Source organism: Tubulanus polymorphus, chromosome 7, assembly GCF_964204645.1.
Source record: "Tubulanus polymorphus chromosome 7, tnTubPoly1.2, whole genome shotgun sequence".
NCBI lineage: Eukaryota > Metazoa > Nemertea > Palaeonemertea > Tubulaniformes > Tubulanidae > Tubulanus > Tubulanus polymorphus.
Window position 1 is genome coordinate 14911439 of NC_134031.1, and position 27320 is coordinate 14938758.

At 41.6% G+C, this 27320-nt stretch overlaps 1 protein-coding gene across 3 annotated transcripts; it reads right to left on the reverse strand.

Moving 5' to 3' along the window:
- Window positions 1-510: 510 nt before the first annotated feature.
- On the reverse strand, window positions 511-25373 carry LOC141907966 (SUN domain-containing ossification factor-like). Of its 3 annotated transcripts, XR_012619562.1 has the most exons (17): window positions 25227-25373; window positions 23833-23890; window positions 23281-23460; window positions 20780-21006; window positions 14305-14433; window positions 12108-12439; window positions 11158-11344; window positions 10564-10671; window positions 10104-10212; window positions 9166-9496; window positions 8646-8801; window positions 7224-8556; window positions 5485-5701; window positions 4477-4696; window positions 3636-3697; window positions 1906-2934; window positions 511-1744 (listed from the first exon to the last, which is right to left on the reverse strand). XR_012619562.1 is itself a non-coding variant. In XM_074797694.1 (16 exons), exons 1-16 carry the CDS (start codon window positions 25313-25315, stop codon window positions 1999-2001), a joined length of 4674 nt encoding a protein of 1557 aa, XP_074653795.1. In that variant the 5' UTR covers window positions 25316-25373; the 3' UTR covers window positions 511-1998. The 3 variants fall into 3 exon arrangements, 2 of the variants coding, with proteins under 2 accessions (XP_074653795.1, XP_074653796.1); XM_074797694.1 differs by having other exon boundaries at window positions 511-2934; XM_074797695.1 differs by lacking the exons at window positions 20780-21006; window positions 23281-23460; window positions 23833-23890; window positions 25227-25373 and adding an exon at window positions 15463-16497 and having other exon boundaries at window positions 511-2934.
- Window positions 25374-27320: the final 1947 nt, after the last annotated feature.

The window sequence follows — 27320 nt, forward strand, 5'->3', positions numbered from 1 at the left end:
GGAGTAAGCGCGACAGCATTCCGGAACCCACCCTGCTGTAGAAGGCTCTGCTGGTGATAGTGTTGGTTTCTCTCGATAGAGAGCACTGCTGTATTCAGGGGCGGATCTAGCTTTTCGGATAAGAGGGTGCTACTTACATATGGGGTGGGGTCCGGATATGCTCCTCCAGAAAATTAAGAAAAATAAAATGTATTCTGGGCACTTTCCTGGTTGAAATTAGTAATGAAATGTGTTCACTATTTCACCATTTTCTAAACAAAAAGACTTGGGTAGAAAATTCCAAGGTCACTCTGCTGAAAAAAGGGGGTGCGTGCAGCCGCCACGCACCCCCCTGGATTCGCCACTGGTATCAATCTAACTTACAACTTGATAGAACTCCATTTAATAATCAATTTTATTTCAGTGTTTAATTCAAGTATGAACATTATCACAGTGAATGTCCCCTCCCCCTAACAGATACCCCTCATCCCCTCCCCTTCCCTGCACATACCCCCTCCCTCCCACCCACAGATTCTCCCTCCCCACACATATTGACTAGATTAAACCTCTATAGTAATCTTTAATTCAGGATTTAATTACTCTCGAGATTAGACTTAAACGTCCAGACCCCTCACAGTTGAGGAGTATCGCCTCGTCCACGGAGCCGTATATTATTTTGTGACCTGACATTATTCTCATTCTAACAATCATTTTGAACAATCAATTCACAATAGTTTATACAACGCACAATTATTCACTTCAACTCACTAACATACAATCACTGATTCTTAACATTCAACCACTAATTCAACAAGTATAATTCATTTATTTGGTATTTTCTTGTAAAGCAGCACTGAGTGAAACAGTATAGTCTGATCACCCGCCTGTCTGTATCCCCGCCCTTCAGCCCGCTCGCCTGTGTCCCCGCCCTCCCTAAGATCTAAATAATGAATAAATTAAACAAATAAATTAAACATGGACAAAGTGTTTAAATAATTGCCAACAAAATTCAATAGTTTTTCCAAAAAGACTTGTCAGTTGCGTTAAGTTGTAACGTAAGTAACTAAAGCAGATACATTAAATATAAAAATCTTTGCACAAAAATATTTGAATTGTCTAAACATTGATAAGACGAAATTGAAGGTGAATTAATTATTGAGAGAACTAAGATAATACATAAACACTAGAACTAACTTTAGAAAATTTTACCAATCATAACTAGTCATAATAAGACTGAACCTGACACCCCTCCGTGTGGCGGGTTTCCTAATAAAACTGAACCTGACACCCCTCCATGTGGCGGGTTTCATAATAAGACTGAACCTGACACCCCTCCATGTGGCGGGTTTCATAATAAGACTGAACCCGACACCCCTCCGTGTGGCGGGTTTCATAATAAGACTGAACCCGACACCCCTCCGTGTGGCGGGTTTCATAATAAGACTGAACCCGACACCCTTCCGTGTGGCGGGTTTCATAATAAGACTGAACCTGACACCCCTCCGTGTGGCGGGTTTTATAATAAGACGGAACCGGACACCCCTCCGTGTGGCGGGTTTCATAATAAGACTGAACCCGACACCCCTCCGTGTGGCGGGTTTTATAATAAGACTGAACCTGACATCCCTCCGTGTGGCGGGTTTTATAATAAGACGGAACCGGACACCCCTCCGTGTGGCGGGTTTTATAATAAGACTGAACCTGACACCCCACCGTGTGGCGGGTTTCATAATAAGACTGAACCTGACACCCCTCCGTGTGGCGGGTTTTATAATAAGACTGAACCTGACACCCCCTGTCTCACGGTTTTCGATAAGACTTAGCCTGACACCCCTCCATGTCGCAGTTTTATAATAAGACTGAACCAGACACCCCCTGCCTCACGGTTTTCGATTAGACTTAGCCTGACACCCCTCCATGTCGCAGGTTTTATAATAAGACTGAACCGGACACCCCCTGTCTCACGGTTTTCGATAAGACTTAGCCTGACGCCCCTAAGGGTCGTGGGTTTCATAACATCTACCGCAATTGATAAGGCAGCGATGAATCATCTTTATAATTGTATTGTTTATGATTTATATTATTACTATTATTATTATTATTATTATTATTATTGATCACTAGGGGGCGCCTGTGTTTGACGCCCGCACTGCCCCGGTACCCGTTATAATCGCTCTGACTGCAAAAATTCAAGTCGTTCAGTTGTTTCCGCGGCATCCGAGGAGAATTTGACGGCAAGGAATTCGTCGTTTTACGTTGAGACAGAGTTCCACCACCGGGGGCGCCACTGGTCGGGTTACGTTGAGACGTTCCACCACCGAGCGCGCCACTGGTCGGGTTACGTTGAGACGTTGTTCCACCACCGGGGGCGCTACTGATCGGGTTGCGTTGAGACGTTGTTCCACCACCGGGGGCGCCACTGGTCGGGAATGTATCGAACGGATCGAGGAATGCATCCGGATCCCAGTCCGTCGTATGTGATTTACGCGCCAAATCAAACTTTTTATCCCAGTCTTTTTTCTTGTTGTACCGAGCGTAATTCTGCCGAGCTGGGCCCGCGCCCCGGTGAGGACCGATATTATCGATATTTGAAACATTCCCGTTAATTTGAACTGAATGATTTTTACGAGGTTGTTTCGATTGTTGCGGATATCTATGGACAGTTTCTGCGGCAGATCTGTATCCGGTTTGTAGTGTATCCCCGCTCTGACCGCTGATTGAGCTGCTATCGTTCTCGAACACCGGTAACATTTCTCCGGTGCTGTATGATTTCTGTAAACCGTGATTCCAATGCTGTTGCCGCGACAACCAACTGTCGTGCTGTTGTGTTCCGAATAAAAGTCCGGCCGAAACGACGCTGGAATTTGTAGCCGATTTCGATCCGCCGGAACCGCTGTTTAGTTTATTTGACGAACGTTTTCTTTTCTTTTTCTTCTTCTCGACGAGAGCGGGCTCCTGAAATACCAAAAACAACAATTTTCAAAAAATAAATCACGAGACAGGTTTATATGGATAATTATAGATTGGATATCCTCGCTTACCAGGGCTCGGTTGCCTCCAACTAGGAATGAAACCCTGGTAAGTGGTTAACTACATAACGTAGAAAAGGAGAGAGTTTGAGCAGCAGGGCAGGAGGGTTTGGGCAGCAGGGCTGAAGAGGGTCCGGGCAGCAGGGCTGAAGAGGTTCTGGGCAGCAGGGCAGGAGGGGGTTTGGGCAGCAGGGCTGAAGAGGGTCTGGGCAGCAGGGCTGAAGAGGTTCTGGGCAGCAGGGCAGGAGGGGGTTTGGGCAGCAGGACAAGGCGTTTTCATGATTCTAATGCAATGATCCCTTTCAAAGCTTACATTTAATACATTTATATGAAATATCACAACAAAAGTAAAAGAATAACAAAGAAAAGGCACACAACTGATGACAGAGTGAGAAGAATGAAGGAGTGAGGGGAGGGGAGGGGGTGAGAAGAGTGAGAGGGGGTCAGAGTTTATTTACTAACCAACGGCGTCCAGAAAAAACTTAAACTTTTCAAAAGAGCAGCATTTTAATAAAAAACAGAGCAATCACAATAAACAGAGAGCCATGAGACTAACAAATGTGGAACTGGATCCATATTCACCCTTCCACCATGCCCCTCATCCCCTCCCCCTGAGTTTATACCTACCCGTTTCTCTGTGAGGAAGAAAGGTATACTTGGCTCCACTATATACAAGTTACTGTCACTACCTGTCATAGGAATAAATAAAAAATTTATAAATTTTTCTCACTAGCAGCTACAGCTGTAGCTCTAGCTACCAGTAGCAGCAGCAAAATAAGGAAAATAAACGTTGTAGCAGCAGAATTTAATTTAGTTTTCAGTCAAAATTAATCACAAAATGTGACTCACAAATCTCAACAGTTTCCTATAAAAAAGGCAGAGTTTCTTGGTCAAAGGATCCTCTCCGACACTGAGCGGGTTGAGGGAGACCCTGCCTGGTGCTCAACCGGTCGAGGTGACCCTGACTGGCACTCGACTGGTCAAGGGGATCCTGACTGGCGCTCAACCAGTCGGGGATCCTGACTGGCGCTCGACTGGTCGAGGGGATCCTGACTGGCGCTCAACGGGTCGAGGGCATCCTGACTGACGCTCAACGGGTCGAGGGCATCCTGACTAGCGCTCGACTGGTCGAGGGGATCCTGACTGGTGCTCAACGTGTCGAGGAGATCCTGTCTGGCGCTCAGCGTCAGAGGAGATCCTGACTGGCGCTCGACGGGTCGAAGGGATCCTGACTGGTGCTCAATGCGTCGAGGAGATCCTGTCTGGCGCTCAGCGTCAGAGGAGATCCTGAATGGCGCTCGACGGGTCGAAGGGATCCTGACTGGTGCTCAAAGTGTCGAGGAGATCCTGTCTGGCGCTCAGCGTCAGAGGAGATCCTGACTGGCGCTCGACGGGTCGAAGAGATCCTGTCTGGCGCTCAGCGGGTCGACGGAAACTCGAATGTAACTCACTATGGGTTAATAGTTACCTGATAGTTTATTATTGATCGATTTAGCCGGTGATTGTGTTAGCGTACTGTCCGATAAACGACGCAGAGTAACTGAACTCGGTTGTGTCGGCATGTTCTTCAACAACTCCTGTAGCTCGGCTCGTGTCGCCCTCTGACGAGACCTCCGCACACACATAGCGATCACAAATATCAATATAAACGCTTCGATTATCATGAAAAACAAATGACTTTCGAGGGCCTAAAAAATACACAAGCAAATATTCACAAACCGATATTACAGACAGAAATTTTTTAATTGTCTTGTAGGTATAGAAATTTTGTCTTGACTCCAGAATCACAGAATAATTCCATTTATCCTGAGTTAGTCAACTAGAGTTCGGTGTAGGGGTAACAGCCTGGTGTGGAACCGGATCAGTCCACTAGAGTTCGGTGTAGGGGTAACAGCCTGGCGTGGAACCGGATCAGTCCACTAGTTCGTTGTAGGGGTAACAGCCTGTGTGGAACCGGATCAGTCCACTAGAGTTCTGTGTAGGGGTAACAGCCTGGTGTGGAACCGGATCAGTCCACTAGAGTTCCGTGTAGGGGTAACAGCCTATGTGGAACCCGATCAGTCCACTAGAGTTCGGTGTAGGGGTAACAGCCTGGCGTGGAACCGGATCAGTCCACTAGAGTTCGGCGTAGGGGTAACAGCCTGTGTGAAACCGGATCAGTCTACTTGAGTTCTGTGTAGGGGTAACAGCCTGGTGTGGAACCGGATCAGTCCACTAGAGTTCGGTGTAGGGGTAACAGCCTATGTGGAACCGGATCAGTCCACTAGAGTTCGGTGTAGGGGTAACAGCCTGGCGTGGAACCGGATCAGTCCACTAGAGTTTGGCGTAGGGGTAACAGCCTGGCGTGGAACCAGATTCATTTAGTTAGACTGTTATCCCTACACCAAACTTTAGTCTTAATTTCAGTGTAGGGATAACAGCCTGTGTCGATCAGTCCACTGTAGCAAGTGGTAGGGGTGTCGTATATATTAATTACCTGTACATACATCCGATCGATCTGTTTAGTAAGATTACCCACATTATCGTGTAACCCGTGAATCTGTGTCTGTAAAGCTGCTATATTCTCTTGCTGTTTTAGATCTCTCATCTCGGCCGACTGAGCCGTTTCCTGTAGTTTCTGAATCGTTTTATCAAACGATAAATGCATGTTTTCGATTTGTTTTTTGTAACGTTGGCTCAATTCGTCCAAATATCTAGAAGAAAAAAAACCAATCATAAATATTTCGTCTTTTCTTCCGACGTTCAAATGAAAGCCTAAATCCAGCTGCAGCCATGATTTGAGTCCAAGAAATGGTCTTTAATCATAACACTGGTCTTAAGTTGTTTCAATTGTGGCTGTAGAACTTAAGTTGGTCTGAGACTGGTCTTAATTACAAGTCATCACCGCTACGCAACTAAGCCTACAATTGATCCGTTATAAACCTAACAATAGTCAACCCTAAATTAAACTTCAAACCAAAACTGTAAAACTGGACTCAGCTGACCTAGAACTAAGTTAAGGATCTATCTTTAAAATTTACCGATATATCAGGAAGCCTCAGGGCCCACTCGCAGCCTCATGATTTAAGTGAATAGATGATTATTATCTTTTATATCGGTTTTAATCTTTAAAATCGAGTTATTTATGCTAAGGGTAGATTTGATTCAGTGTCCCAAACCCACCACACCTGCTGGGAGCGAAAGAAAAGATGATCTTAACAGGCTCGTCGGTAGCAATTTTCAATTGCTGCGGCCAATCGCCAATTTTCGACAGGTTCTAACATGTTGCCGGGACGAAATTTATTCACTTCAATTTCGTCAAAAACGTGATATTAACAACAAATGTTAGTCAGTAAATTGTTGCCATGGCCATCACTACTGTAGTCGCTGCACTTCCATAGCCGCTCTGGTTTAAATAATCTTATGACTGCTTTAGGAGTAAATTGTTAAATCCACTATAGTAGAACGAATGATCTCAAATCTTATGACATAGAACTAACTTCGCATTTTTTTGGCCAAATGAATTATCGTTTAACTGGTATCAACTATAACTGGGGACCACTGTCCCGTTTAGACTGATAACAAACCTAAGGTTCGGCAATTTGATTAATGGTTTATACATTTTTGAGGTCGTTTTGATAACGGTTTGACCCTCGTCGCTTTAGATAAATGACACCTATAATCAAATGGACGGCTTTTACTGATAAAATACTGAACACCTTCTAATATTCTACGTATATAGAAACTACTGTGTTATCGCAAACACTATTCTACCACTGATTCCATTACAACTCTCAATCAGTTTCTCAACGAAATTACTTTCATTGCTTGCTTGTTTTCCCTCTCCATAATGTAAATCAACCATCTTACATATTTTGTTAGTAATAAAAGTTTTTTGTGGAGAAAAAAGATCATATTATCTGATGAAAGCAGCATTTTCACGAGGTAGCGTAAATATCAGAACGGGTCAGTTGAAGTTAACCAGTAGAAACCACCGACACCCCCATCCCCGTTTAGGGACCACAGACACCCCACGACCCCGTTTAAAAGTTATAGACTGACCTTAAGATAAAAACCCACTATCTATTCATTGACGATGATCTCTAGGGTGAGTATATATTTTAGATTGAATAAATAAATTCTTGTTTTCAAATTCTTTTAATCTGTAGATAGTGGGATTTTATCTTATTATCCGTTCACCACGTTTGAGTGTGGTTATCGTTCTAATAGACTGACCTGTTGGTGAGAGAGAGATTTGCTTCTAAGTTTTTAATCCGATTGTTCAATCTCATGATGGCCGACTCCCGTTTGACGGGGGGTAGACTGGCGTCACTAGGCATCACTTTCTGTTGTTGGATTTTCTCTGAATCTGTCGCCGCTGCCGATGCTGCTGTCGCTGGTGTATGAACTATATTATCACCGTTGTTAACGTGATTGTTGTTAGTTTCTATGACGACATGTGTACTTTCAACGTTGTTATTTTCGACGGACTGCTGAGCGGATTGCTGTTGGTTCGGTGTCCCTGACTCATCTGTTAAAGGAGCGCGGTTTTTAATATTCTCACTAGATGTCTCTGCTGTCTGCTTATCTATGTTATTGTTCTGGTTATCAACGTTTTTATCTGAATTCAAATCGGCACCATTAAAACTTTCGACCTTGACCTTATTCGCCGCACCGTTATCTGCATCGAGTCGAGCAGACGGATCTGATTGTTTCTCTTTCCCGTCGGTAGATGGCGCCGCTGTGTTTACCGGTTGAGCTGTATTGACCGCCCCATCGCCCGGTTTACCTTCCAGAACTTTAGGCCCGGCCGTACTTATCCCCGCGACTACGCTCGCAACTATGGTCGATTGTTGCGGCGTAGTCGTGGGCGCTGAGCGTACTGACGATTCCGCGTTCAGATCCGTCGTCGACAGCGACGACGATAAAACCGGAGTCCGCGTAATTACAGAACAAATGCCGTCGCTGCACTGATTTACAACAATCGCCGGCTCCCCGGTAACCGTTTCTACGGTATTATCGGCCGCGCGATCGACGTCCGTTTTTTGTGATACAGTCGGTTGTATTCTAGTAACATCCATCCCGCTAGTGGCAACCTCCAACGGCCCGGCGGTCTCGACCAGGTTTTCCCCGATTGTTTCTCTATATCTATTCATATCGTCGATCGAAGGTAAAATCGTCTGCCCGTCGTCAACGACGACCGTTTTAGTAATTGTTGTTTTATCCGGGTGTATATCGGCGTCGGGCATCGCGGGCCCCGCCGGCACGCTAGTAGTGCCCTCTATGTCTCCGGACTCAGTCCTCGGTTTCTCCGAGCGTATTACCGCGTTACGCGTGGCTCTACACGATTTCGGCCGCCATGACGACACGGCCGACAACAGGAAGTAGTAATAAATGCACGAACGAGATCCGAAAAACGGAGTTGATTTCACCGGCTGACATCGAACTGATTCGCAAACGCTACAGCGACTAGTTAAACTGGTCGAATCAGTCGAACTGGTCGAGAGACATGCCTCTATTACAAACACTGCTATACCACCTAATGTATTACAATACAGTTCTGTATTACCTGAAAAATCAATGATAATATAAACTTTTACTCTTAACAACAAATCAGTCTTCACAAAAAATGTACCCGACAGTTAAGCTGCTACTCACCTATATAAACAGCTTGTATATTACCAGTAGGTATTTCTGGTAATGCTCTATTATCAGGGGGTACTATAGGGAACGGTGTCGCCCCCTGGAGACAGGGTAACTGTTTACCGTCAGCAGTACGGTTACACGTCACATTGTTATCCGTGCTCGACGAACCTGCGAATAATCAAACGTAAAAACAATGCCTAAATTAATTATATTGAGGGGCAGTTGAGGGCTCTGTTGTAGGAGTCTGCCGTACACTACAATGACTCTGGGGTAGATTTTTAAGAGGGCAATCTGGGAGACACTATGAAAAGATCTCTGAAAAGGATTTGGAGTGTACAAGGATCTGACTGCCAATCTGCTGCTGCTGCTGTATGTGAACTGTCTGGTATGAAGGGAGGGGTTTATATGAACTGTCTGAAATGAGGGGAGGGGTATATGAAATGTCTGGAATGAGGGGTCTACATGAACTGTCTGGTATGAGGGGAGGAGTCTATGTGAGGGGGAGAGGGAGGAGAAGGGGGAATTTTTTTACCTTTACACGGATCTCTCAGCCGATCTGCTGCTGCTGCCGCTACCGTATTTGCCGAATCCGTCTGCTGCGTCGTTTCTTCGTCGGTTCCTTTTAATACTTTTTTAACGAGTTTGAACATGGCATCGGTGGCGCTAGTGAATATATTCGACGATTCTTTCTCGGTATTCACGGAGGAGGACGACGAGGAATCGGCGTCTGCTGCGAGGTGTTCGTCGTTATTCTCTCCACCGGCTACGTGCTCGTATTCATCCTCCGTGTAACTGATACCGTAAGCTCTTAACATACTCAACGGACAGAAATGTTCCTTTCCGTAATAATCAACTACTTCTATCTGCAACACGTCAAACAGAAAATCGTCAATTATTTATGGTCATGATCCGATTAGTCACTTGTTTCGTAGCTAACGTATTGATGCACTTCGCAAAGATTTTCACAGTCTAACTCGTTCCAATTGCAATCGGATAAGTCATCACATTAATGAAGTCATCTCTATTTTCGGTTCCCAACTTATATTTTCTACTCAATTTTCGAAGAGCAAGTCATCGTTTGGATCATCCTCCCTCAGCAGGGATTCAAACCTGATGACATCGAGACTCACCACGGTACGAAACCCTGCCGCACTAGACCGAGTGCGCAGCAGATGATGTCATTATTAGCCAATCAAAAATCTGGTTTTATTTTTAGCCCGGGTTTTTCTATTTATAGTTTATCCATGAAATTTGCTTCAGCGATAACACAATGAGCGAGCTGATTGGTGCCGCAAGTTTTCCCTGCGTTCCCTGTCAAGCAGCAAGCTTTCGGACTGCCTTGCTGCCATCAGGTTTGAATCCCTGACGGGAGGATGTATTTGGATACGCCCTTACATTACTTAAGTTGTAATTACTTCCTATAAAAATTTCAAATTTTTTTCGAAAAATAAGATCGTAATTCGTTCATACCTTGATGAATTTTTTGTAAAGTTCCTGTCCAGGAATCGGGAAACTCTGAATTTTTCGTTCTTCACGAGCGTAAAACGTCCCCAGAAAATCCCACTCTTTCGTCGGGTATCTGAAAATATATCGAATTTATAAAATAATAAATATTTCAAAATTATCGTCTCAAACTGCTGGTGCTTCTGCAGCTGCAGCTGCTACTGCTATATTTGGGTTGAATAAATACAAAATGTAGCTGTCATAATTTACGTAGACTATCTAATTTTCAAAAATTGATGTTCAAATTTGCAGGGTTTAAGGAATTTTGAGGACCTTTTTGCCTCTGGTTCAAGGAATTTCCATCCATCAGACAAGTGTACTAGACCTAATAATACCCCACGATCTGATCGCTATGAACCCTGGACTTGTTAAAATATTCCATTCAAGAATAAATTCAATAATATCAATAAGAATCATAATGAATTACCGTTCACTGATGAAAACGTGGAATGATTTCGGTAGCGATGAAAACAATTCGAAATTTGCGATTTCTAGAAACTTCAGTTGAATTGGTTCACAAAGTTCAACCACAAACCTGCAATTAAACAATCATCATATAACTGACAACACTACAGCTGTGAGGGAAGATATGGTTCACCAAGAACCCATGCAACACTACAGCTGTGAGGGGAGAGGTGGTTCACCAAGAACCCATGCAACACTACAGCTGTGAGGGGAGATGTGGTTCACCAAGAACCCATGCAACACTACAGCTGTGAGGGGAGATATGGTTCACCAAGAACCCATGCAACAATCTAGCTGTTAGGGAAGAGATGGTTCACCAAGAACCCATACAATACTACAGCTGTGAGGGGACAGGTGGTTCACCAAGAACCCAGACAACACTACAGCTGTGAGGGGAGAGCTGGTTCACCAAGAACCCATACAACATTACAGCTGTGAAGAGAGGTTGGAACCGGATCCAGGACTGTGTAACTGGATCCAAGGAATGTATAACTGGGTCCACACACAGGTCAACAGATTGTCGTGGGCAAATTCAGAATAAAAACGTTCAACTAACCATTTTTTCACATTGCACGGGTTGATCATATATTCATCTTTATTATCGCTGAGTACGTAGCTGCCGTGTTGCGCTTCCGGGTTCGACGTTTGAATCTTAGCTCCACACGACAGAGAGGCGTAGTTCGCGCGCATCGAGTTCGGACGCGTTTTTTTATCACCTCCGACGGACAGATGAACGATCGCATCTACACGGAATAAACAACTTCGTTGGATAAAAATGAAATCATACGTAGCATTGAGATTATAAGAGGTAAGTTGGTTAACACCTAAAGGCTCAGACACGTCCATGCCAATAGACCTATCACCCGAGACGTAATTATACACCCTCGCTATTACCGGTATTCATTTTGCCTAACGTCCACTAGATGTCACCGCTCTTCAATTCAAAACAAACATGGCAGCTCTTGGTTAAGCGGAATGTTAACCAGTGAAAATCGTGAATTTTGTGCAATCAACAGGAAACATTGGGATGATATTAAACTCGAAAAAAATTAGAAGCATTTCTTGGGATAAAGTTGTAAACAGTTAGAGTGAATAGTATTAGTGTTTGCTAGTCCACAAATTTTTAAAGAAAAGAAAATTCTCAACATTTTCCTTGATTTCTAGATGAATAAGTGGCCACCCTGAACGAGGTCTAGAACTGACCCCTGATTTCTAGATAAAGTGGCTACCCTGAACTAGATCTAGAACTGACCGCTGATTTCTAGGTGGGTAAGTGGCCACCCTTAACTAGGTCTAAGACTGAGCCTTAATTTCTAGGTGCGTAAGTGGCCCCCTGAACAGTAGTTCTAGAACTTAAACCTGATTAAGTGGCCACACTGAAATAGGACTAGAACTTAACCCCAATTAAGTGGCCACCGTGAACTAGGTCTAGAACTGATCCCTGATTTCTAGGTGCGCAAGTGGCCACCGTGAAATAGAACTGAGTCGGTGAATATTGTAATTTACCTTCTCGTTTACGTTCCTGCTCTTCAGCTATTTGTTGTTTTTTCCACTCATCAAATGAAGGTATGTCTTCTTTCTCTTGTTTCGGCAAAACGTTATTGTCAGTAGCCGGTGTGGTCGTCATGGTAACCGGTGCATCGACGACCGCTTTTTCTTCCTCCGTTTGTGGTTTAGCCTGCCCGGAGCCCGCAGCTCCCGTGCCCATGGCTACATTATTCTCAGCCGTAGAATCGGTATCAATATTTTGTCGCTGGTCTGTAGACATCACCTGGTCTTCAGTTTTTGGTTTGTTCTCTATTTTTATTTCTCCTGAATTCAGCAGTTCATCTTTACCACTGAAAATATAAAAACAACACCGGCGTTCAGTGTGGAGTCAATATGGGACTCAGGATCCAATTCAACAGTATTCAGTGTAGTAGAGTCAATATGGGACTCAGGATTCAAATCCATAGTAATCAGTGTAGAATCAATATGGGACTCAGGAAACAGTTCCATAGCACTAAGTGTGGAATAAGGCTTTTTACAGTTTCCAGGCGCCATTTTTTTTGGGTACCCGCCGGGTCCGCATTGTTGAATTTTTTGTCCCTATTTTTCCCCCGTTTAATTTTTTTATTTCGTTTATATCTCTGGATTGGATTAAGTTAGAAACAAAGTAAAAATATCGGTGAACTCGGCTAATAATTGACTATTTTATGATATCACCCATTTATAAAGTTAATGCAACAATGCGTGCTGGTGAAGTTATAAACATTGGTATCATCTTCCCGATAATTCAACTTGAATTATTGCTCATCCCATTCAAAAGTTCGTAATTCTTACAAATTTCTATCTACATTTTCGAAGTTTTCAGGATCAATAGACATCTATATATAGTCTTATATACTTTTTACCGTTTTCAATTATCTTTATTAGTTTTTAAGTAATTGCGAGTCAAACTTCCAAAACACGTTTTCCTGGCTTCCCTGCATGCATAGTTACTGAAAATTTTGATTTTAACAAAATAGGACCGGTTAGATTAAATTTCTTGATATAAATATGCAAACGTGATACTCTAGAAAACTTTGTTTCTAACTTAATTCAATCCGGAGATATGAACGAAATAAAAAAAATAAACATACGGACAAAAAATTCAACAATGCGGACCCGGCAGGTACCCAAAAAAATGGTGCCTGGAAACTGTAAAAAGGCTTATTGATTTGACTCTGGATCCAGCTCCACAGCCTTTAGTGAGGAATTGACTTGTGGCTCTGGATCCAGTTCCACACTCTCAGTTTGGAGTCATCCTGAGACTTTGAATTTCAGTCAGTGCTAGGGGCAAATATTTGGAAATGAACTTTAAATCCAAATTCATATCAAAATCAAGAACTATGAAACTAGAGCTCTGCCACAAAATCGATTAATTTGCTATGAAATTAGACCCTCTTTCGATAATTCCCGTAAAGGTTTAATGTTCAAGCATTTTTTTACTACCTTTGGTGCCGATCAGCACTCCCCCGAGGAACCGACCACAACATGCAGGGATATAAACTGGATTGAGCCAGTTGAAACCTCACAGATAGTGTTACCAGATCAAACAACAGATTCCCTGATTGAATATGATTCAAATCTCGACCAAATCAATAATAAACTCTTTATCAGTCAGTTCTATGAACAAGGCAGCAAATCACCTTTCTCTCTCTTAACAGATATAAGTTGTTAAAAACAACTTGAACCAGGGCACAGAAATATAGATATTTACCTATTGCATATCAAAGTCAGGGCAAAAAACTAAGTTCAACAGTTGTGAACCCAGTTCAACAATAAACCTGGTTCAACAGTTGTGAACCCAGTTTTACAGTTACAAACCCATTTCAACAGTTGTGAACCCAGTTTTAGTTATGATTGCAGTTCAAGTTAAGAACCATGTTGAACAGTGTGTTGTGAACCCAGTTTTACAGTTATGAACCCATTTCAACAGTTGTGAAGTCATTTTTAGTTTGGAACCAAGTTCAACAGTTGTGAACCCAGTTTTACAGTTATGAATGCAGTTCAAGTTGTAAACTATGTTGAACAGTTGCGAACCCAGTTCGACGATGAACCCATTTTAACAGTTGTGAGCTCTCAGTTTTACGGTTGTGAACCCAGTCCAACAGTTCCCAGTTGATAAATATTTTACTCTGTAAAGTTAACTAATCGGAAATGATGTAATATTCAATTTTACCTTTTTGATTCTTTGTCTTTTTCATCCTTCTTTGTTTCGATGACAATAGGAGGCAGTATAATCGGTTTGTCGGGTATTTTCTGAGCGTCCGGTATTTCTGGAGATATCGACTCTGAACCCGGCTGCAGTCTGAACAAACAAAGAACAACAATTTGATAAAAAATCAAAATGGTTTGTCCATTAATCAACGCATAAATGATACAAATTCCAAAAATTTCCCAAATAGCTACGAATTTTGATTCAGAAATTCAGATTTCACATTCTCAGAGAGTTGGAGTCTTAAATCTTTATAAATAGAAACTGCCAGTTATTATGAGAAAAAAATGGATCATCGGTTCATCAGTGATACAAGAGGAAAAAACTGAAATACAATGTATGTCATCAGTGGAAAAACTAGAACAGTTACACAAAAAACACATTTATCCTCATTCTCACCAGACACAAACAAAAAACACGGTACGCACACACACACACAACCCTACATCATATACAGGGAGAATCCTACATCATACACAGGACCCTTAGATCACACAGGGAGAATCCCACATCACAGGGAGAACCCACATCATACAAGAACCCTACATCATACAGGGAGAACCCTACATCATACAAGGAGAACCCTACATCATACAAGGAGAATCCTACATCATACAGGGAGAACCCTACATCATACAGGGAGAACCCTACATCATACAGGGAGAACCCTACATCATACAGGGAGAACCCTACATCATACAAGGAGAACCCTACATCATACAAGGAGAACCCTACATCATACAGGGAGAACCCTACATCATACAAGGAGAATCCTACATCATACAAGGAGAATTCTATATCATACAGGGAGAGTCCCACATCGCAGGGAGAACCCCATGTCACATAGGGAGAACCCTACATCATACACAGGGAGAACCCTACATCATACAAGGAGCACACAGGGAGAATCCCATATCACAGGTTGAACCCTACATCATACAGGAAGAACTGTACATCATACAGGGAGAACCATAAATCTAATCATACAGGGAGAACAAACAACCCATTAATACAGGGAAGTTCAGAGAACCCTTAACCCAGTAACAAGGGGCCCCAGAGAATCCTATCAGTTCCGCAAGGAGCCCTAGGTACATAAAAGTACAAGTGACCTGTGAATCTTACCTCTTTGATAAACAAGCGTTAATCAATAATAAAATCAGCGATATATGAACGCCCGTCAACATGCCGTAACGCCACCTAGTCGTAGATCGTGTAGTTACATTGCGTTGTTTCTGACGACGGATGCAGAGAAGGGCGGTTGTTTTTAAAATCTGTTCCGTTTCCGTTCCGTATTGAGACGATATGAACTGATTCAACATCTTACAACATCCGAGCAACGAGCAACGAGCAGGAGCCTCTACAATTAACGAGGGTTTATCAAAACGCAGCGAGGTCCAAGGTCTCTCCGTCCTGGTCCGAGGTCTCTCTGCCCTGGTCCGAAGTCTCACCGTCCCGGTACGAGGTCTCACTGTCCCGGTACGAGGTCTCTCCGCCCTGGTACGAGGTCTCTCCGCCCTGGTACGAGGTCTCTCCGCCCCGGTTTGAGGTCTCACCGCCCCGGTACGAGGTCTCACTGTCCCGGTACGAGGTCTCTGTCCAACTGTCTGTTAGAATTTATTGGTTAATGTAAATATCACAAGAGAAAACATCTGCATATCTATATCTACGTAACAGTATATATATATATACATATATATCACTGATTAATCCTCTCTCAAATATTAACTATAGTTATTCAACGCAAGCATTTCAAGTTGTAATCCTAGCAGTAAATATTCCAGAGCTAAGTACTACGAGTACCCGTGTCGGTACGACAGGACTAGATTATACCGGTTCTACCAGCATAATGAAACCTACAGTAATCGGTTTGCAAAACAGACAGATCACCATCAAACTAGACCTCAATTAACATATAATTGGTAGCGACCACTGATTCTAGTGTCCAGTACCGATACCGCCCAGCTCCGGATACTGACCACTGTCCGAGACGCTGACCGCGCTGTGTGTCTCGTACAGACTACAGTACTAGATGCGACCCACCCGTAGATAACAGTCCCAGATACTGACCAGCCCTATACTGTATCCGGTACAGACCACAGTCCGGACTGCTACGACCGCCTGGTCCCGATGTTAACTACTCCACACGTATACAGAGGCTATAGCAGACGGCACTATGTCATACATTCCTGAGTTTAAAGTTTAACAGATTAAACAGAAATGTCAATGTACAGAAGCCCAGTTTGTCATATCAGTCATCAAAAGTGCGGGCTTTAATACTATCTGATAATCAGGTCATTCTGTACATTAATAAACACGTGATTTATTTCAATGTCAAGTTTGATAACGTTCTCAAATCTATTGTTCTAATCATCCTGAATCATATTTTTATGTTTGCCAATTCGGCAGCAGCCACAGTCGTCAGTAAAAACTAGTTCAATACACAGGGAGAATCCCACATCACATGGAGAACCCCATGTCAAACAGGTTGAACCCTACATATACAATTAACAGCCCCAAAAACTGTTGCTAGCTCCTCTGAACATTCGCCTAAAATTCTTAAAAACACTGCTTAAAAACAACTATTTTTCAACAATCTAGCACAGCGTATTTCACCTTGATCTCTACATTTTTCTGAAAGGCCAGGACCCAGATCTAGTGTTCTCCACAACAGGTTTTAGAGAGGCCAGCACCCCTTTTCATTTTCACATCCACCCCTCTAAAAATGAACCACCCCTTATAAAATATCTGTTGCCCCTACCAGAGTGGATGTCAATATTCCATCTATGCTGATAATTGCTTAGAAATATATTGCGCTAATGTGAAAAATAGAAGATTACACCAAAATCAAGCTTAGATTTTCTGTATCTTTTCGGGGAATCGAAAGCCTCGGTGGCATACACTTAACAATGAATGCAGCCCCTCTAAAATTCCAGCCTATAGGCCTATTGCTTTGAACAGGGATCATTCATTTATTACGTACCCATATAAGTTTCAACCCCCTGTATGCAAGATCAGCCATTTTATTATATGCATTACGCATTGCAATCATCGCTCCCTCTCCCCTAACGCGTACGCAATAAATAAATGTCCCCTTACCATGATTTTGACAAAATTGAAATAAATTCGCCGTGGCAACCTGTAAAAAAATCTGGTATTGGACGTGGCAATCGTAAATTGCTCGTAAAGCGCCTGTTGCCTACTTATTCAGAAGTTAACCCAATCAACCGGTTCTCCCCTCATTTTTAGTTATTCCCCCACACCTGACGACAACCTCTAGTGTCAGTTCGAAACGTCCTGTCCTTTTCAAATTTTTCATTTGAAATAAATTCCCAGGCTTTAAAACATTTAAAGCTTTACCATAATGGGGTTGTTTTTTTCATATTATATTCTTTCAAAGTCTAAAACGATTGATAAACTGTTTGCTAAGTTTTCGTGCTTTGATATTGACTTTCTTACCACGAGTTGTTGGATCAATGTCTATAGTCTAAAGTCCGTTAAGTCGCCCACAAACAGTCAGTCAGACACATACAGTACTCGGTATAGGCTCAGTAGAACCTGTACAAACACACGCATCTAAACGTTAATTAAACACGCTTACGTTAATTGGGGTCTAATTACACCGGCCAAATTAACAAACTAACTAATTAATCTCTAAGCCAACAGTTCGACAGTTAGGTCTTTCTGATGGTGTCAGAAAGATGTCTTCGAAAAATTCATTCTATATAATTTAGATTGAATAAATAAATTCTTGTTTTTAAATTCTTATAATCTGTAGCTAGTGGGTTTTTATCTTATCATCCGTTCACCACGTTTGAGTGTGGTTATGGTTCTACTGTTTGAGAGTCTTGAATCAGAATACTGCCAAGAGTCTTAAGTCAGAATACTGCCAAGAGTCTTGAGTCACAATACTACCAAGAGTCTGGAGTCACAATACTACCAAGAGTCTGGAGTCACAATCATGGTAAGAGTCTTGAGTCACAATACTGCCAAGAGTCTGGAGTCACAATACTGCCAAGAGTCTGGAGTCACAATCCTGCTAAGAGTCTGGAGTCACAATCCTGCTAGGAGTCTCAGTCACAATACTGCTGGGAGTCTGGAGTCACAATCTTGGTAGGAGTCTGGAGCCACAATACTGTTGAGAGTCTTGAGTGACTGGAGTCACAATCCTGCTAGGACTCTGGAGTCACAATACTGCTAAGCGTCTGGAGTCACAATCCTGCTAGGAGTCTCGAGTCACAATACTGCTGGGAGTTTGGAGTCACAATCCTGGTAGGGGTCTGGAGTCACAATACTGTTGAGAGTCTGGAGTCACAATCCTGCTAGGAATCTGGAGTCACAATACTGCTAAGAGTCTGAAGTCACAATCCTGCTAGGAGCCCTGAGTCATAATACTACAACGTGACTACATAAAACGTTTGAAAGAAGTGATCGTGCCATTAGGACCTTAACAGATCAGGGAATCCAACATTCTCTAATATTTCCCTGAACTAGGAGTTCTAGGATTATGTTTTGAGGGATTTGACTTGTTTCTAACTTTCAGTTTCAGTAAAATATATTCATTGTGAAATTGTGTTTATTGAATCAGCATTACACATGCCCTATAAACCCTAGCCTGTGATTGGCTGAAGATGGTCACCTGGTATGCAAATGAGTCAATAGCTGATCACTTAATCTATGTCACAATAACCTTAACCCTAACCCTAGCCCGTGATCGCTCGTTCAGAGCTGGTCACCTAGTAGTATTTAAACAAACAGACCATACTTGAAGAAACATGGCTAAATTTCAACATAAATTGACTAGGATTTTTATTGGTCCTGTTCAGAAGATGAAAACCGAAGTATCATCAGGAAAGCCCAAAATCTGAAACTTATTGATTCGTTGGCTGTGAAGTATTCTAGAGCGTTCAAAATATCATGTGATCTTTCTTTTGATTTTCACTAAGAGTCAGAATTCCCCGATGTTCGCTGATATCTGTTAGAATTATGTGTAGTGAACTGTGATGAGACACACATGTTACACGGCACAGATATAGAGACAGTAGGCGAGGGGGGGTTGTAAAATCAGCAGCTGTCAACAACATTCATTCATTCAATGTTAATTCACAATTGTATGTTTAATTTCATCATTAATCTATATATGGTACTGCGTCAATCATTCAAAATTACAATAAAATTCTTCCTATTAAATTGAACTGAATAAATTCATATTCAAACTGTTGAATAATGTTAGAGTCAGTCGTCATTATCTGTCAGTCTGTCAAATCAAGCATTCGGGCGGTCCATCAGTCAATCAGTCAGTCAAGTTTTCATGACCAGAGATCAGGGGCTGCAGTTGTTCAAAATTTCTCTCAGCTAACCAAAGGACAACAGACAATTCCTGGTGGTTTCACCTCACAGTTAAATCACCGAGACCAGATCCACAAGCAGAAAACAGGGTACACACGAGGAGTAGGCAGGGTGCACGCACTCACTCACGAGGGGTAGACAGGGCACACACGAGGAGTAGACAGGGTACACACACTCACTCATGAGGGGTAGATGGAGTACACACTCACTCACGAGGGGTAGACAGGGTATACATGAGGAGTAGACAGGGTACACACACTCACTCATGAGGGGTAGATGGAGTACACACTCACTCACGAGGGGTAGACAGGGTATACATGAGGAGTAGACAGGGTACACACTCACTCATGAGGGGTAGATGGAGTACACACTCACTCACGAGGGGTAGACAGGGTATACACGAGGAGTAGACAGGGTACACACACTCACTCATGAGGGGTAGATGGAGTACACACTCACTCACAAGGGGTAGACAGGGTATACATGAGGAGTAGACAGGGTGCACACACTCACTCATGGGGTAGATGGAGTACCACTCACTCACGAGGGAGAGACAGGGTACACATGAGGGGTATACAGGGTACACACGAGGGGTAAGACAGTTTACACTCATGAGGGGTATACATGAAGGGTAAACAGGGTACACACTCACACACTCAAGAAGGTTAGCCAGGGTACACACCCACAAGGGGTAGACAGGGTTCCATCCACTGATGCACTCATTTAGTCAACATCACTGATGGTCAAATACCGACTAATTACAATATTCTAACTGTAATAATTGATGCAAAATCATGTGAATAATAGCATCAATTATTTGTAGATTACCCACGCGCAGGCCAAGGCGGGGATTATTAACATTCCACCAGCGCAGGACAGGCGGGGATTACCAACTGATTACCCTTCAGTTAAGGAGGGGATTACTGACTGATTAGTATTTTATGAATAATATTAACATATGAATCCAGTTTTCCTAAATTCCACAATTCCACAGTTGTGAGTGAACTGTTTGACCGATAGATTTAAGTTTTGATTGAAATTTCACCGCAAATCTAACTGGAATATTTAAAGAATAAATGAATATTTGTCAAACCTGTTATTGTTATCGTCTGCTAGCGCCGTCTGCCGCTCCGTCTGACTTAGTTGTTGATCATCGATATTTTGTCCGATTGTTTCCGCCCGGTTTTTTTCTAATTCGTTGTCCGTCGAAACTAAAACGTGCGGATCTAAATTCAATTGTTGCCGCTGTTGTTTAATTTGGTTTAAATCTTCAGCCGTCTGAATTAATCGCGGCTCGATTTGATCGGTTGAACTTTGAACCTGTAAGAGAAATTGAATATTTCCGTTCTTCAATCAGGCCTAATGCAGCCGTCAATCTGCTGTCTGTACCCGCCCGCTTGGACAACCGACGTCGACCCTGTCGATGCCTTGACGATCAGTTTTTGTAAGGATGGCGATAACATCCGAAGGGTGCGGCGTTTGGATGTCGAATGTCCGGCATTGCGAACTAGGGCAGCATGGCGAATGTCACTCGAATATATTGCCATTGAAATGACGAGATGAGTGATGTTAAAATTCTATAATAGTGTCGATGATATTTCTGAATTTAATGAGGACTTCGTGCCACCAGCTATCCCGCTAGATGGCGTGCGTAACAGTGCGACAACCCCGTCAAAATCTAGTCCATTTTCAATGAAACTTCATCTACATTTTTAGCCTCCTTCATCAGAAATTAGGCAAATCCCTCCTCTTGATAAACGCAGATGATCTTAAGGTTCATATTTAAGGTGGTTTTTACTGATCACCATTCAAAGAATTTGAGAAATTATGGATAGACTTTAATTGAATATGAGAAGAAATCCGGTAGTTGTCTGAGTGCACACTCGCGAACCTGGTGAATCCTCACTTGCCACAAGTGGAATCCTCGATTGCCGCAGTCGAACGTAGAGTCCTCATTATGAACAGGATTCAAACCGTACATATACGTGATAACTAAGGTACTGTGGAATTCTGGGGCCAGTTGCTCATAACAGGGTTTCCAGTGGTAAGGCCAGGGTAAAACGAAGTACTAAGAAGGACTTTTTCTACAATTTTAACCCCAAAAGGAAGGCCCAAAAGGGAGCATTTTCGCAATGCCTTTGCCGGAATACTATAGTCGTGTAGACCAGTCATACATTTCAGGGTAATTTCATAACACTTTCCTGCATATTCAATCTTACTGATAATTGAATTACCAGGCATGAGTAATAAAATACTTCAACAGTCGAATTTGCGACAAAATTGCGCGCGAAAATTCTTAAAAATCAAATTTGGAAGGACTTTTTCATCAAAAGGAAGGACAAAGATGATGTTTGTCCAAACTTTTTCCAAAAGGAGAAGGACTTGGAAGGACCGCTGGAAACCTTGTCATAAGTTGTTTAGAGTTAACCAGTGGATAGTTGACATAGTGTCAATCAAAAGTTAATTGTTACTATGGTATTCATCCAACCGTTATCTTTAGCCAACTTTTGAGAGACTGGCCCCTGAAAAATATACAGATAACACGAGTGTGAAGTTTGAAATTGTATCAAATTAGGCATTTTACCAAACACCATTCTATAAATACAAGAAACATTCGGTATCTTTCATCATATTCTCACTGCGAAAATAAATCTCAGTCTAAGTGAGAAAGCCGAAGAGAGCTTCTATGTTTGAAATAACTTCATTGCGATGGATCTTTTTGTTGCTTTTTCTGGCGTAGTTTTGACGATCAGTTTTTACGAGGATAACAATAGCCTGACAATTGTCTGAGGGGTGGGGGGTGGATACAGAACAGCAGATTGACAGCTGCGTTACTGACAACAAGGTCGAATTGTGCTCCGCTCAAAATATAGTTCTGATAGGCCGAATTAATTCAGATTTAATGGATCACCGGGTAAATCTAAGGATCTCGCTAAACAGCTTAAGTTGATTGAAAAAAAAAATTTAATGCTCTTTAGGCACCAATACTTATTGCTAACAACTCGGTAGGTTTTCAATTTCTTTACGAAATGAAAAAGCGCCTGTGGCAAGCTAGTCTCAATCAGTAATACCACTTTCTTCAGATTAATTGAAAACGAACAATGAACCAGATGTTGATTAAAGAGATAAGATCGTTTTAAACCCTGGCGCTTTGCCAATTATTAGAGAGATAGTTAAACAGCTAAACGCGCATACAGGGTTCCCAACGTACCCACAAAAGGTTTCCAGGGCTCCAATCGTACGCAGGGTTCCCATGGACCCAGCGTACGCTGGGTTCCCTGTGTACACAAAGTTCCCATGGACTCAGCGTACGCAGGGTTCCCATTGACCCAGCCTACGCAGGGTTTCCAGGGTTCTTATTGTACAGGGTTCCACTCTACACGCTCTCAGAGAAATTAGTTTTTTTTATCAGATTGAATGTTAAGTGTTCATGAACTTCAAATCAAATGAAATTTTCCGATGCAGCATTTATCCAAGCTAAGGAAAAGATAAGCTTATCATTTATCAAACCTACAAGAAGTGAAAATCAGTTTCAAAATTGTTTTACAATTATTCAGTGGGAATTGTTCTTTGTCCCGTCACCTCCGGCCTCACCTCTAAATGTTTATTCTCATCTGAATTCTGCTGATGTTTCGTTGTTTTTTCCGGATGATTTTGATCTGTTTTTGCCGCGTGTTCTGATGGTATTTGTGGTTGCTGTGGAGACCGCTGCTGCTGCAGTTGTTGGGTTTCAGTGAAAGTTTCAGCGCTGTTCTGAGGTTCCGTTTTTGAACTCTGAATAATGAAAATCAAAATCAAATCATTTATAGATAAACAATTTCCACTTAACCCTACCCCTAACCTACCGCCTACCCTGTCCATATACCCCACCTAGACAATACCGCCTACCCTGCCCATACCCTACCCATATCCTACCATCTACCCTGCCCATACCCAACAAACCCACATTGCTACAATGGAACCTCGTTACAACGAATTATCTAATTATATAACGAATATAGAATTTCATCGCAAGTAACGCAATTTGATTTATTTCATACTGGATATAACGAACTATCGGTTATAACAAACATATTTTGTCTGGTCCCGTGAAGTTTGCTGTAACGAGTTTCTGCTGTATCTCCAATTGACGAAATGTAATTGTACCTGTTGATTGTGTTTGACCGACTGACCGCTAGAAAATTCACTATTGGAGTTTGTATCGCTGAAAATAAATAGCAAACAGGTTTGAGACTGGTGGGTGGAAGAAGCTGACACAAGGAGGATGAACTGTTAACAGAGCTGCCAACCTAGATTTTATCTTTTGCTGACCACATGCCCAAGTTTATCAGTATTTTTCAAAAATTTTCCATTTAGTCCCCAATTTTCAAACCAGAAGACGTTTTAGAAATCAGTATTGAGGTCTTAAAAATCTGTATTAAGGGTTAATAACTAGCAACGATTCTTCTAAAAACCGAACGCCGTTTTTTCACATATTCCGGAACGGTTACAGAAAAATCAGAAAGGTTGGCAGCTCTCTGTTAATAAGTAGTAAGTCAAGTGAGGGGGGTCCTCCTTATTACCGGGGTGACGTAATTTTCCGAGATGAACCGAGATGACATGAAATATAACATATTTATTTATTCCTTATCGATTTTAACACTTGAAATCATATTATATCAGTAATAAATACCTTCTAGAATCATATTTTCCGGATATTTTGTAAAAAAGATTTTGACTTCAAATACGTCATCTCAGTTAGCGATAAAATTTCATTGAAATTGATTGATCGACGATCTCATCTTGGTAAAGTAAAAAGTTATTTTTTTACAAAAATATCCGAAAAAATATGTAAAATATGACTGTAGAAGGTATTTATTACTGTTATAATATGATTTCAAGAGTTAAAATCGATAAGGAATAAATAAATATGTTATATATTTCATGTCATCTCGGTTGATCTCGGTAAATTACATCATCTCGGTAAAGGAGGACCGGTGAGGGGGCAGTGCACCAGATCAGGCATCCAATCATACTTGCTTGCCAGGGGGATCAGTATCGTTCCCCGAGCTCGCTTCAAGCAGCATTAATGGCGTTTTTGCTCATGACATCATCGACTTGCGCAATACTTCCTTTGTGTTGTGCGCTAAAATGTTTGCTGTAGTAGTTTAGTTCGATTTAACGAGAAATCAAACAAAAACCTAATAATCTCGTTTGTGGCAAGTGCTGTGATTGGCCCGACTGGATTCTGGTCAGCTAGGAATGACTCCAACGAGTCAAGCGGTTCCAGGAACGGCTTCCAAGACCAAAGCGAAGTTTGTAACTTTTTTTTTGACAGATAGGTGAACGTGGCACCAAAACCCCCTGATTCAGTCGGGGAGATTAATTCCTTGTTTTTTCACACAAACAATCCACTTCATTCCCAATCTAAATCTGGTGGTTTTAGAGAACACATCAAATTTTTAAATGCGGAGATTCAACAAATCAAAATTCAATAAAATCTAAATTGACAACAAGAAATGTTACTGTTAGTAGGCCTATTGTAGTTGAATATTTTTTACCCTGCGGAGTCTGTGGCACTGGTCATTGTTAGGATTACCACGCACAACCAGCAAACTGCACCCGTTGTTACTGCTATAAATTTCGGCATCTTTTACCGTCATAAACCCATCGAAATCCTCATTAAAACCGTCAATATTTCACTGAATTTAAACATTTTTAACTTTTACTTCCGCTATTCTGCTACGTCTAATACGCATGCGCAGTGGCGTTTCGGTGTATTTATAACCGAATATATCTTAAAAAGCAGATTTTCTTGAATGAAACTTTTCAAAGACTTTGAAAAATTAAACGTTTGATCGAAATTATCTATAGAATACGATAGAAAAAATATCTTATATCGCAAGATTTTAACTGTCAAGTGCTGCCCTTCTACCGATCGTTGGCTGTGAATACTAACATGCCACAGTAGGAATGCTGTTAGACTGGGACGAATGGGACAGGCAACCAGTCTAATCATGCTAATAAGATAAAATCCCACTATTTACAGATTAAAAGAATTTAAAAACCAGAATTTATTTATTCAATCTAAAATATATATAAGACACGACGTTTCGATCTCACCCTAGAGATCATCGTCAGGTGTGAGATATAGACTAAAAACAGGCGTTACAGAGGAGGACAGGTTAATTGAGTAAATTGGTGAGTGAGTAAGTAATTCAGTGTTTGGCAAGGCATGAAGTAATATACTTAGAAAGAAGGGAATTATGCGGAGAGAAGCCATTATTTAAATTGGTACTAATATCTGAGTGACGAGTAATAGAAATCCTGCTGTAATATCAGCAGCACATGATGGTCACCATCTAAATTTCAAAGTAATATATTTAAATCAGCTAGATGATAATTTTCTCAGTTTGTAATTGGGTCCTTCCACGTGTTTGATCTCTCCTGTAGTGTAACGAGTAGGCCTACGTATACCTGTATTCATCGTATTCATGGTACGTTTTTAAAATGTTTTTATTCAATTTTTATCTTGATAAACCCGGGTATGTAAAAACCTTTTCCTTCACATACCACGGAAATGGTAAGCTGTCTCCACTGGTTGCGGCCGCAGCACTGCAGCAATTCTTGAATTCTTGCCACCGACACTACAAAACTGCAATGGAAATAATTCAATGAATTTCCTCCCCGAATGCTACGGGTAAAGTTGTATAATAATAGAAAAATAACAATAATAAATATCTTGATAAACAGCATATATTTTATCGAATTTCCGAAATAAATTTTTTCCTCGACCGTTTGGCGCTGTCACAACCGTTCAGATTACTTCAAGGGAGGATGGTCCAGAAGAAAAGAAAAACTAATCATTTTTCGGCGACTAGTGGGGTCCCACGATCTAAGGTTTAACGTCTTTGAAAAAATACCTCATAAAAGCTGTAATTCCCGAACGGATAAGTGTCCAATTTACGAGCTTTTAAAAATGTCTTGATGAAGAGGACAACCTCAATGGGAGGGCAGGCACCCCGTCACTATCCACCCACTACCGACTAGCCTCTGTTTTTTGTGTTCATGGCTGTATTCGTGCAAGAAGGTATGATTATTGGCTACTGCGTGCACTGCATGGCTGAACAGTTTCCGGTCATTCGGTTCTATTCACAATTGTGAACTGGATTTATCCAGGTACCTGAATCCGATCACTGATGCTGTTTGTGTCCGACTGGATCCCGGTTAAAGACTGGTTGATCTGTGGTTAAATTGTTTTATCCAATTTATACGTCAAATAATGTCAAAAGGTAGAAAGGTCGAGCTCATAAAAAATAAAAATAAATTCTCGCACGCTCGAATTTATTTTCATTTTTACTCACTCAACCTTTCAACCTTTCATCTGAACCCCCATTTATCTGATTACTCTAATAATTCCATATATTAAAAGCGTGAATAGAGTGTTAGCATAACGATTTAGATAAATATATTCAAATATAGATTTCGAATAATATAAAATCAATTTTAAACATGAAAAGTGTGAGTAAAGTGTGAGTAAAGTGCTAGCAAAACAATTTAGAATTTCAACATTAAATATAGAGAAATAATTATAGATATTAATTATAAAAGTGTGAGTAACGTGTGAGTGAAATAATTTATATTTTAAACATATT

Coding starts and splice junctions, on each gene's coding strand:
- LOC141907966 (XM_074797694.1), bottom strand. CDS start 25,315: ATGCCGAAATTTATAGCAGTAACAACGGGTGCAGTTTGCTGGTTGTGC. Junction 8,557..8,645: donor TATACAAGCTGTTTATATAG/GTGAGTAGCAGC, acceptor TTGATTTTTCAG/GTAATACAGAACTGTATTGT. Junction 3,698..4,476: donor GATCAATAATAAACTATCAG/GTAACTATTAAC, acceptor TTCCTATGACAG/GTAGTGACAGTAACTTGTAT.